The 11,435-nt window shown below is 36.0% G+C and overlaps 2 protein-coding genes across 3 annotated transcripts; both read left to right on the top strand.

Moving 5' to 3' along the window:
- Positions 1 to 985: 985 nt before the first annotated feature.
- On the top strand, positions 986 to 3,983 carry LOC111781355. Its single transcript, XM_023661898.1, has 7 exons — positions 986 to 1,586; positions 1,944 to 2,452; positions 2,537 to 2,604; positions 2,862 to 2,915; positions 3,115 to 3,204; positions 3,299 to 3,475; positions 3,575 to 3,983. The coding sequence occupies exons 1-7, from the start codon at positions 1,105 to 1,107 to the stop codon at positions 3,614 to 3,616; spliced, it is 1,422 nt and encodes a 473-aa protein (XP_023517666.1). The 5' UTR covers positions 986 to 1,104; the 3' UTR covers positions 3,617 to 3,983.
- Positions 3,984 to 4,304: 321 nt separating this feature from the next.
- Positions 4,305 to 11,188, top strand: LOC111781354 (DEAD-box ATP-dependent RNA helicase 1). 2 transcript variants are annotated; one of them, XM_023661897.1, is made up of 11 exons: positions 4,305 to 4,533; positions 4,804 to 4,957; positions 5,427 to 5,661; positions 5,940 to 6,194; positions 6,963 to 7,117; positions 7,285 to 7,462; positions 8,073 to 8,260; positions 8,774 to 8,978; positions 9,389 to 9,494; positions 9,823 to 9,929; positions 10,208 to 11,188. In XM_023661897.1, exons 2-11 carry the CDS (start codon positions 4,842 to 4,844, stop codon positions 10,211 to 10,213), a joined length of 1,551 nt encoding a protein of 516 aa, XP_023517665.1. In that variant the 5' UTR covers positions 4,305 to 4,533; positions 4,804 to 4,841; the 3' UTR covers positions 10,214 to 11,188. The 2 variants fall into 2 exon arrangements, with proteins under 2 accessions (XP_023517665.1, XP_023517664.1); XM_023661896.1 differs by lacking the exon at positions 4,305 to 4,533 and having other exon boundaries at positions 4,729 to 4,957.
- The last annotated feature ends 247 nt before the right edge of the window (positions 11,189 to 11,435 follow it).

Here is an 11,435-nt window from a genome sequence, read left to right as displayed (position 1 = left end):
TGTTAGGGTTACTGTCATTGTTTTTAACATCATTATCAATGGCCACGATGGAACTGTCTTTAAAATATTTCATGAACCAACAAAAGGTGTCATGAATATCGGAAAATATGAGTAATATTTTGTAATTTCAAAAAGGAAAAGTAAATAAAATAATCGTTATCGTTCCATAATTTCAAAATTTTTATCATTCATATAGAAAGATCAATACCATCAAACGCATTTTTTTTATGTAATTGTGTAATGTGTTTTGAAATAACATAACATGAAATGAATGATTTACCAACGGGCATACAAGTGGGACAAGTTATGTAAGAATTCAAGAAGATAGACGTTAAATGGATAATGCTAAATGTTGCATTTTTTGTGTTTTGTATTTGTGTAATGTCTCGCTTACCTAAAGATATTTTATTTAGATCGAGATTGAAATATGAAATGTGATAAAATAATATTTCACGATTAGGGGTATGAGGTCGTGACTATGTATAAATCCACATACATATATATATATATATATGTTTTGGGCCGAATTTGATAGTCATGTTTTTTTTAAAGAAATTGTGCATATTTCTTTAAAAAAAATATTCGAATATTTTTTTTCTAAATTATGAAATAATTTTTAAAACACAAAAAAAGAAAGAAAGAAATAGTTATCAAATAGGAAATTAAGAATATTGATAAAATAAAACTTTTAATAGTTCAGACATAAATAAAAGCATATTATTTTATTTAAAAAAAGTTACGAAGAAGAATGGTGGAAAAAATATTTAATAATCTATATTAATATGTTTATATGGTTAAAAAAAATATATGTTATTAAGAAAGAGATATTTTCTAATAATTGAATATTAATTGTGAAATGATATTATTATATAGTTATTTATTGAACCACTAGAAATGTATTTTTTTGTATTTTTTTTTTAATTATAATTCTAAAATTTAACTAATTATTAAGACTCAATGTTGTGTAAAGAAGGGGGAAATGATCACCTTTTATAAAGCTCCTTTCTTTTTTCATTCCTCTATATATATAAGCTTAGTACACTTTCTTGGCACAGTATATTCCGGCGACTAAGCTCCCCTTCTTGCCGGTGATTTTTCCAGTAGATGGACGAATCTTGGAGGATGAGGATGGGGATGCCGGACCTCCCTCATAGGCGATCGACTGAAAGCTCGTCGATTCGGTCCTTCTCCAAAGGTGCCAGAGCTCTGAACCATCCCGACGACTTCTCCGACGTCTTTGGCGGCCCGCCGCGAAGTGTCCTCTCGCGTCAGTCATCCGGAGAACTCGGACACAAGCAGTTCGATTTCTTCTACGAAGAAATGTTCCGACCGCCGGAATTCTTCTCGTCTGCAAAGAATGCTGGCCGGAGCTTACCGGTATTCAGGATTCCGTCAGGAGGCGAGGGGTTTTACAACGATATTTTCGGATCCGATCACGAGCGGCGATCGATAGATAAGACGAGGCAGAACTTGAAAGGGAAGACGAAATCCAACTCGTCGTCGGTGTTGAGCTCCGAGGAGGCGAGCCCTTTCCGGCATGTAAGCGGAGACGACGTCGTGTTATCCTCCTTCGCTGCGAAGCTCAGGTACGTGGCTATTCGGTATCGGTTTTCCTGCTCAACTACTTTTGGGATACATCACGAGTTTTCCCTGTCAGTGTGGCTTGGTTTTAGCGGGTTTATGGGGTTGTGGACAAATATAAGGGTTTAGGGTACGTCGTCTTCTTGTGTATCAAAGTTCTTCTGAAACTGATTGCTATTTTGTCTGGAGGCTGAGATTTGCATTTGATTCTGAAAAGCTCTATAGTATTCTGAAAAGCTCTATAGTATTCTTGGCAATCCACTTGGAACAAGAACAGTTTTAGAACAGGGTGGTCTGAGTTTTGTTGTAAAAAACAAGCAACTAATGATTTGTGGGTATCATTGATTGTTTTGATGTATTAGGCCTATCAATATCCCAACAAAATGGAACTCGTCAAAGATGAAACCAGAGGAGCATCAAAAGAAACAAGGGATGTCGTTCTTTTCATTCAACCGTTCTTCCACCATGGAAAACCAGTACGTCGATGGTGAAGTCAAGGAAACTTTCAGGAGCTCCTATTCGGGGTTCCCTCGGCCGGTGTCGTCACCGGAAACTATTAGCATTGAACCAACTTCGTACAGGAGCATGAAAATATCAGTGGATGATTTAGAACCTAATTCCCCGTCATCTGCAAGCTCTTCACTGTGTCAGGGGAAACATGATATTCAAATAAATGTGTTGGCAGATGAAGACGACGAAGTAATGAGCTCTTATGTCATTGAAATTGGTTCTGATTACAGAGAGGGAACAAACGAAGCAGCTGCACTTGATGAAGTCATTGCATGGGCAAAAGAAAAGTTTAACACACAGACTTCTGAGACAGATTTGAGCACAAGGCTGAATGATAGTCAACAATTTGTTGAAACTGAAGGTACTTTCACCATTTCTTTGTTCGACTTAACGATTGTTCTATATTGGAAATCTACCAATAATTTTCATTGGTAATATCTAGCAGGGCCTTCTGTTTCATGTGAAATTTCTGGTGAACAGTTTGGGGTTCATGACATAACACAATATGCAGAGGTAAACTCCTGTTTCTCGAAATTTTATCGTTCTAACGACAATAGGAAGAAATCGTTGCGATCATCTAAAATATGAGAAACAGCTCCTTCCAGTCTAGATCATCCAACAATTGTTTCTGCATAAAACAAGTTTCGTTTTTCACTATTCTGTATTTTCAATCACTGAATCCATTCCCTACAAAATGAAGGAAAATTTTGGTTTGGTCTGCTACTAGTTCAAGTTTTTGACATGTTCTCTACGTATATTTTCTTTTGAAGGTAGAAGAAAGAACGTGTTCAGCTGAAGGGGTAAAGGCAGAGTCTGAAAAAGATGTAAGCTTCTGCTATTAATGAAAACTAAAATAAATTTGTGCTTTGGGAACGAAAAGGTTCATGGCCTTGACACAATTAAATTCCTAACACAAAACATGCCAGAATCGGTTTTCTCTATGGATCTAGGCTTGGCACTACTGCCCACAGTCCCTTTGAAGGGAGAAGATTTTGATTTGTAATTGCGTTGTGAATATTTCAGATGGAAATGGAGGATATAGATGAAGATATAATGTTGTGGTCATCCGGCAAGGAAACCAACATCCGGCTCCTACTTTCAACACTCCACCATGTAAGAGATTTTCTTTTCTCATTTTTTCTAACGCTGCAATGACATGAAGTTGATATGCAAATTGACATAATAGTTTTGCTTACAAATTATGCAGATTCTGTGGCCCAGAAGTGGGTGGCATGTAACTCCACTTGCAAGCCTTATGGAGGGTACAAAGGTGAAGAAAGCTTACCAGAAGGCAAGATTGTGCCTCCACCCAGACAAGCTGCAGCAAAGAGGAGCAACAGACATGCAAAAATATGTCGCTGAAAAGGCTTTCACTATCCTCCAGGTAACATTTTCTTTGCAGTCACTGAATCATCTATCTATATCATATCAATTCAGGAAAACCAAAATGAATCAAGCCTTATTTTTTGTGTCATGATCATAGGAAGCATGGACAGCCTTCATTTCCCAAGATGCCTTCTTTTAATAACAGAGGCAAACCTTCAAAGTTCAGTTTACTGGAAGTTGAAACTACAAGGGGTAGGGGTAGGTCAGGACAATCAATTGCTGAAATGTCCAAGCCTGGCTGGACGGATTATAGCAATAGATCTGATTTGCTTGCAAGAGTTCTACATGTTCTTCTGGATGATTAAAGCATATGAGCATATAGAATGTCAGGTATAATTGCCTCTTCGTGTACTGTCTGTATCTGTATGTTTGTAAATTTTGAAGGTGAAATATAATTTGTTTGTTCATTATCTTGTTGTCTCTGTAAGTTGAGGAAGAAACAGAGAATAGACTCAATGTAGCTACTTTTTTGGTCCTCATAAAAGGATGAACAATCGTTCGAGTTATATTAGCTAGGCAAACACTTTCAGATCATACAAACAATATTCGATCGTTGAACTCAAAATGGACCTATTTTCAGTACCATTTGGTGCTCAGACAATTTTTAATCCTATAAAGAAGACGATGAAAAGAAGAACTCGATGTGGAGTCTAACCTAAACAAAGAAGCTGTGGAGAAAATTTGCAGTAATAATAAGCAGACATGGTCTAATTATCAACAATTTCTGCACCCTCTTCCCCGACAATCATACAACCAAAAAACAAACAAAAACGAAGCGTCATTTACCTGCCGATCAGATTCCAAGGGATACAAGAACTGGATGAGTATCCGATCGATGAGAAATAAACCACCGACAACAGGAGCAGTTTCTGGGAAGCCTCGGAATCCGAGAAAGCATCCTGCGCCGCCACTGAAGACCTTATGATCTGACGACGGCGAAGCACAGCCATAAATTTTGCGGTGTAATACTGAAAAGTGAACGCGCCATCCTACCACGAGTATTATGAATCTATGACTTGGGCTCGTTTTGTACGAACAACCTCCGTGATGATCCTGGTTCGGAATCCACCATTGCAGAGTTCTTTTGTCTTCTTATCTTCTTTTTTCTCTTAAATATATACTTTTTTTTTTTTTAATTAATTTTTAAGTCTCATCTATTTAAAAATTCATTATAAAAATTTTCCAAAAGAAGAATAAATATAATAGAATAAAATTAAAAATTTAAGAATAAATTATTATTTTTTTTGGTGGTAAAATATAAGCCCGCTTGGTTTCCCTCCATTCTGGTTGGAAGTTCTGTTTCTGTCTAAAACCCTAGCGCTGCAGGGTTTTTGATTCGGAAGCTTTGTTTTGTTTGTGAGACAATGGTGGAGAAGCAGAAGCGAAAGAGCATTCCTGTTCTACCATGGATGCGAAGCCCTGTGGATGTCTCTCTATTCGAGGAATGCCCTCTTGAGATCCTCCCTTCGCTCGACCCCAGGCAGTTTCCTTTCCTCTTTCTTCCTACTCATTTGAACTTTCAATCTGCTCTATGGCTTCAAATTTACTTCTATTACTTCTCTTTGATATTCATCATATATAGCAATCCGTTGGATGCAAGTGAATCTATTGTTGGTTGTCTCTTTGAAGATTTGGCGAGTAGTAAAATGTTGTTTACGTTTAAAAGAGCACAGGCGTAATAGTAATATATATATATATATATATATATATATATATGTGAATTGTATCGACGGCAATTGAATGTTCGCTTGTTCCTGTATTGCTTAGATTATGCTCCATATGTTTAGATTATCAAGTTTTATATTCTTGTATCGATCTCTTCCTCAAGGGTCGATTTTTAACGTTTTTTTTTTTTTTTTTTTTTTTTTTTTTTTTTTTTTTTTTTTTTTTNTTTTTTTTTTTTTTTTTTTTTTTTTTTTTTCTAATGATCATTTTGTTTCCTTTTCTAGATTGAAGGCAGCTTTGCAGAACATGGGCATCTCTTCACTGTTCCCAGTGCAACTTGCAGTTTGGCAAGAGGCGATAGGGCCTGGTTCGTTTGAGAGAGATCTATGTATTAATTCACCAACTGGAAGTGGGAAAACTTTAGCTTATGCCCTACCGATAGTGCAAATGCTTTCAAGTCGTACAGTCAAATGCTTACGTGCTTTAGTTGTGTTGCCTACTCGTGATCTGGCGTTGCAGGTATTTTTTTTGCCATTACTTTTTTTTGTATGCATAAATTCATGTAACAAGTTTCCGGTTAATTGGTTTGATGCACTATTTTAGTGTAATGTAGGTTCATTCTAAAATCTATCCAAGAACCTTGACAATGAAATAATAAAAGATGAAAATGAGAGCAGACTTCTTTTTCTGGTTTTTGGATTGACTCTCACCTGCTTAGCATTCTAATATGAATACGTGCTTATTTTAGAAGAAAATTTTCTTCATGTTCTTATTGGGTCATGGCTCTCTTTAACAAGGTGAAAGAGGTTTTTGCTGCGATTGCACCTGCAGTGGGCTTATCTGTAGGTCTGGCTGTGGGTCAATCCTCCATAGCAGATGAGATTGCTGGTCTCATCAAGAGACCTAAGCTTGAGGCGGGCATCTGTTATGATCCAGAAGATTTTTTGGTTCAGCTGCAGAGTTCTGTGGACATATTGGTGGCAACACCGGGAAGATTGATGGACCATATTAACTTCACGAAAGGGTTTACTCTTCAGCATCTACGTTATCTTGTAAGTACTCATAGTGTTGTTATAACCGCAGATTTGTAATTACATTTATATTGGAGGAGGCTTAATGCTGATGCCATATGCAGTGGTGAATGTCTTTTGAAAAAGAGATATACTGTGTTAAGTGGTGAATGTCTTTTAATGTATATTTGTTCTCATTACAGAAATTATACGTTTCACAGCCTGCAAGTGTTTCTTATTAAATAAGCTGATTGAACTGTAGCCTAAATCAATATTTCTTTATTAGTATGAAAATTAATTTTTAAAAATCAATATAGCTGTGATGGGTGATTGAGCCTACATAATTTCTTTTCTCGGTGAATTTTTCTCTATTGTTGATTGTATCCTGCTCAGTGCACACCAAAACAAAACTTCCTATCTATTTATTGAGTCTACTTCTTGTCTTACTTCATCTTGAAGTCATCTCTCACCTCCTTTTTGTAATTATAGTTTATCTACCCTACAATCTTAATGGAGATGTTTTTCGTGATTATCTTCGATAGGACTATCTTTTGTATCTATTTCATACATCAATGAAATGGTTTCTGTTTCCCATAAAAAATGTTGTTATATTTTGAATTGTTAGCCTATGTGCTACAGTTTTATGGAGAGCTCACCACCCTCTCGAATTGGTATGCTGTTGTGCATTGTTATTCTGAATATTGAAGTAATCTCAGTGTGAGGAGAAACCTTAAAGATTATTTTAACTTGTACCAAAATTTGAGCTATTATTGTCTCAATACAATCTGTTGATGAGATATGTGATTTCAGGTTATCGATGAAACTGATAGGTTATTAAGGGAATCATATCAATCTTGGCTACCTACTGTGCTTCAGTTGACGCATGTTGATGATGAGAATATTATCTTTCCTTCCTACACTTCACTTCCTTGTTCTGCTGGATCCTTAAAAACCATAAGGAGATTGTAAGTTCTAACTTCTCGTAATTATGGTTATACTTTTGAAGTATTGTACATAATTGTTATTACTAATCCTCCTAATCATTTTTATCTCTGACACATTTTGGTTTTCTCAAAATGTCCTGTGGTATAAAACTGTAGTCCTGATTGCAGATACTGTTGAATTAATGCAGTGGTATAGAGAGGGGTTTTAAGGGTGCATGTTACCCAAGGTTCTCAAAGATGGTTCTATCTGCAACGCTTACACAGGATCCAGGCAAGCTTGCTCAGCTTGATCTGCATCGCCCTCTATTCTTAACTACTGGGAAAAGAAGATACAAACTTCCAGAGAAATTAGAATCATACATGACGGTAAATTGGCTTGTCTCATTATTAATCTGGGATTGAATCAATTTTTGGGTGCTCGTTTAGAAAGGAAAAAGTGTATGCTTAACCATAGAAATGGGACACCCTTGATCTTAGAAGGGGATTTCACTGACCTTGGGATTTGGATGCCATTTATCTTAAACAATCGTACTTGTTGATTGTTGACAACAGGATACTAGGAGATATATTTCCCAACTGTTAAGTTTGCTTCATTTCATGTCCATCGTCAATTTCCATAATGATAGATCCTATAATTATTGGTTCTATTTATATCTTTTATATCTTCTTGTTGTATCAAAAAAGTTACTGTTCCATGTGAAGAAACGTTATGATACACAACTCAGTCTATATAATTTTCTCTCTTTCTTTTCCTTTTTCTTATAGAATTTTTTAAGCCTTTTATCCGTACCTTCCCTATTACCTGATGTTAAACCAGATCACTAAATTTTTTGTCTTGGCTTCTCTTAGACCTTAGTCAATGGCCGATACCATGACATTTGAACAATGATGATAAAGGGGATAATGTTTCATAAGCTTTGTTTACATAGTTAATACTTCTTTATCAACCTTTTAGTTTCAAATTGTTTCTTCGCAGATTTGTGAATCAAAACTCAAACCATTATATCTGGTTGCCCTACTTCAAAGCTTAGGAGGAGAAAAGTGTATTGTTTTTACATCCTCTGTGGAGTCTACTCATCGACTATGTACATTACTAAACTTCTTCGATGACTTGCAACTCAAGATCAAAGAGTATTCGGGGCTTCAACGTCAATCATTGAGAAGGTAACACAGGAAGATTGTTTTTTAGCTTAAGTGTGTTCTTCCCCATTTAAGTATTGCCAGAAGTAATTGAAGCATGTGAAATATGAAGCCTAAGACTTCTCTTATTTTCTTGGACTATGGTTCATGGACTTTGTAGTCAGCCCTACTTGTTTTCTTTGCCACAAACTTCCGACATAAGAAATTATAATGTTATAATGTAGAATACTGCTTCAGATTATTCTACAATTAAATGTGGACCAGGTCTGTTTCGTAGAGTGTTTTCTTTTTACTAGAAAATGCTGATACATGTGTATGAAAATCTGTCTTTAATTGACACTCTTTAGCTGACTTTACATCGATGAGCATTTTTGTCCCATGGAGATCATCACTTTATGGGTTGCTGTATGTACCATACATTTATCATTTTAATCTCTGGACATGTTCATATTTGAGCATAACACAGTTTTGCTTTCATTCTCTCTGCTGTTCATTATATTGCTCTACCTGGTGTTTAAATTGACATACGTTCTGCAGCAAAACACTGAATGCTTTCCGGGGAGGGGAGATTCAAGTACTTGTTAGTTCTGATGCCATGACTCGTGGAATGGACGTTGAGGGTGTGAGAAATGTTATTAATTATGATATGCCTGCGTTTATTAAGACATATATCCATCGAGCTGGTCGGACTGCAAGGGCTGGGCAATCTGGGCGCTGTTTCACATTGCTGAGTAAAGATGAGGTATTTTATGATCAAGCCTCCATGATTAAATTATATTATTAACATACATAGCTTGCAATTAATTCTTCTGTAAGTCTATGCCTTAATCAGCGATGAATTGGCTTTATTTCTTCACTTTTGTCCTCTGGCTGCCATCTGGGTTAATTTTTTTTGGTTAAATGAACACGATTTCATCTTTGTAGTTGTCATGTACATATAATAAAATAGTAATACTATGTTACCTTGGGCTTTATACAATGCTATGGTAATGCATAAACCATAAGGAAATACTTACTGGTTTATAATTTAGTTAGAAGGTGAAATCCTGTTTGGTTTGAGCTTTCTTCGTTTCTGATTGAAAATGATAATGTTGAATAGTTGAGCTATATATCGTAGTCCAACTTGCTTATTCTTAGGTTCTTATGTTTCAGGTTCGACGCTTCAAGAAATTACTTCAGAAGGCTGATAATGATTCTTGTCCCGTACATTCCCTACCTTCCAGTTCAATTGAGTTGCTCCAGCCTACTTACGTCTCTGGTAACACGTCATCTCTTTTGATTATTCAGTAAAAACTACCTTATCTAGCTGAAGCAATTGAAATTGTTAGGCCCCATAATTTTGTTAGAAAAGGGTATAGGTAAAACTTTAAAAACCGAATTGTTGCAAATTCCTTTGTTTTGTGCATCAAATCTACATTGCTGTTTCCACATTATCCAAATGTAAAGAAGGCAGGATTAATTTGTTGGGAGGACTGTGTTGTTTTCAATGAAGCTGTTGCATAAATAAATAAATAATATTCTTTTATTTTTTTTCATGTAAATGGTTTCTAAATGTTTTGTTCATTTTGATTCCTAATGATTAACAGCCCTGGAGAAACTAAAGGAAAAAGTTGAATCAGAAAGATCCAGAAAGAGCACAATCATGTCTTCTAGAGTTGGCAAACGGAAAGATACGAACTCGTCCAATGAAAAGGTTGGTATTAACAATCAAGTTTCTCTGAGAGAGTAAAGTCCCATTTTGTAATTTATGAAAAACTACTTGAATTGCTAGCTGTGTTGGGAAAGATTAAATGGCAGGCGTGATTTAATGTTTATCCGTAGCGTAAAACAAAAACACCACTACTTAATCTTCCTTGTTCCTTTGACTAGTCTGCATTGAAACTAATCGACTGAAAGACAGTATTCTTAAGCATTAGAACATTACAAAATCCTCATTAAACTCGACTAATTATACATATGGTTTCATTACAGTCTTAGCAAATTCACTGGAAACTGTGCAAGTACAAATTTCCGGGACTCAGCCCACAAGGACATGAAAATTTAACTACAGGAGATGGTGATAGTGCCTTTAAGGCTTATTATTTTCACTCGAGGTTACACATTCAATTATTCAACGTGGAGAAAGATCTATTTATGTTTCTAACGAAGTACCTAGAATTGGCACTAACAGTTGTAGGAGCAGGGGTAGTTGATGGTGATGGACTTATTGGGGAAGCAGGATACTCATACTTGCTACAGTCTCTCTCCTCTTCACTGATGGTGTCCAGCACTTTCGACGTCCGGCATCTCATGACACTGATGATCTGTGGTGGCGCAACTTCAGTAACAAACCTTGCTAATCGGGAATTCGCCATTTTCTTTTTCTTTTTTGGAGTTTAAGGTGTTGGAGGATGATGGTTGAGAATGTTGATGTTCTAGGAGCACAGGTTGGGCTACTTAAGAGTGAATGCAAGCTTTTGAGTGATATTGGCGATGATCTGCTTAGATTATGAATTGAATGCAAGTCCTGATCCAGGGGATTCCTTGAAATCAATAATTTGGCATTAGGTGGTGTAGCATAGTACAACTACCACTGATATTTTTCTTTTTTTATGCAGTTTTCAAACGTCTGATTTCTTTCCCCGACCTTCTAGGGGATTTAACTTGTGGTATTTGGAGGTATAGTCCAAAAATTGCTGGGGCCGATGGCTTTTGCATTTGCCCTCTTCAAAGATTTAACTATGATTGGCAAATCCACTTGCCACGTTTCTAAACTTTTTGGCCGATTGTATGTTGATGTTGACAAATTGTCTTGTCCAGTTACTACATTGTGCGAAACATTCTGACAAGTGTCAGAAGCTTCATGGTACAGGATTGCTGAACGAATTGAACAACAATATTTATTGATGTTGGAAAGATACCGAGATCCCATTGGGATATAAAATATCTGTATTGAATTATTGGTTTGTTGAAGATTTTATTTCCCTTTTTTATCTGGAAAGGAAAACGTGAAGTTCATGAAATTCAAGCAATTTAAATTGCCCTTGAGTTACGTTTATTTAATTCATGAAGCAAATTGAGCAAGAGAAAAAAACATTAAAAGCTTGAAGCTTCTGGAGGCATCGAGACAATTGTTAAAAGACCTATTGTTAATCATTTGCGTTCTGTTTCTCTTTTCAAATTTAAAATTGTTTTGAATATTGTGATGTTATTTTGAGTC

The sequence above is a fragment of the Cucurbita pepo genome, chromosome LG19 (genome assembly GCF_002806865.2).
Source record: "Cucurbita pepo subsp. pepo cultivar mu-cu-16 chromosome LG19, ASM280686v2, whole genome shotgun sequence".
Classification (NCBI taxonomy): domain Eukaryota; kingdom Viridiplantae; phylum Streptophyta; class Magnoliopsida; order Cucurbitales; family Cucurbitaceae; genus Cucurbita; species Cucurbita pepo.
This window is presented reverse-complemented; position numbering and strand designations above follow the sequence as displayed.

Excerpts from the sequence above, each read along its gene's own strand:
- LOC111781355 (XM_023661898.1), top strand. The coding sequence starts at position 1,105 with ATGGACGAATCTTGGAGGATGAGGATGGGGATGCCGGACCTCCCTCAT. Across the intron at positions 1,587-1,943 it reads TCCTTCGCTGCGAAGCTCAG|GCCTATCAATATCCCAACAA; the intron begins GTACGTGGCTAT and ends TTGATGTATTAG. Across the intron at positions 2,916-3,114 it reads AGGCAGAGTCTGAAAAAGAT|ATGGAAATGGAGGATATAGA; the intron begins GTAAGCTTCTGC and ends TGAATATTTCAG.
- LOC111781354 (XM_023661897.1), top strand. The coding sequence starts at position 4,842 with ATGGTGGAGAAGCAGAAGCGAAAGAGCATTCCTGTTCTACCATGGATG. Across the intron at positions 6,195-6,962 it reads TTCAGCATCTACGTTATCTT|GTTATCGATGAAACTGATAG; the intron begins GTAAGTACTCAT and ends ATGTGATTTCAG. Across the intron at positions 9,495-9,822 it reads CCAGCCTACTTACGTCTCTG|CCCTGGAGAAACTAAAGGAA; the intron begins GTAACACGTCAT and ends AATGATTAACAG.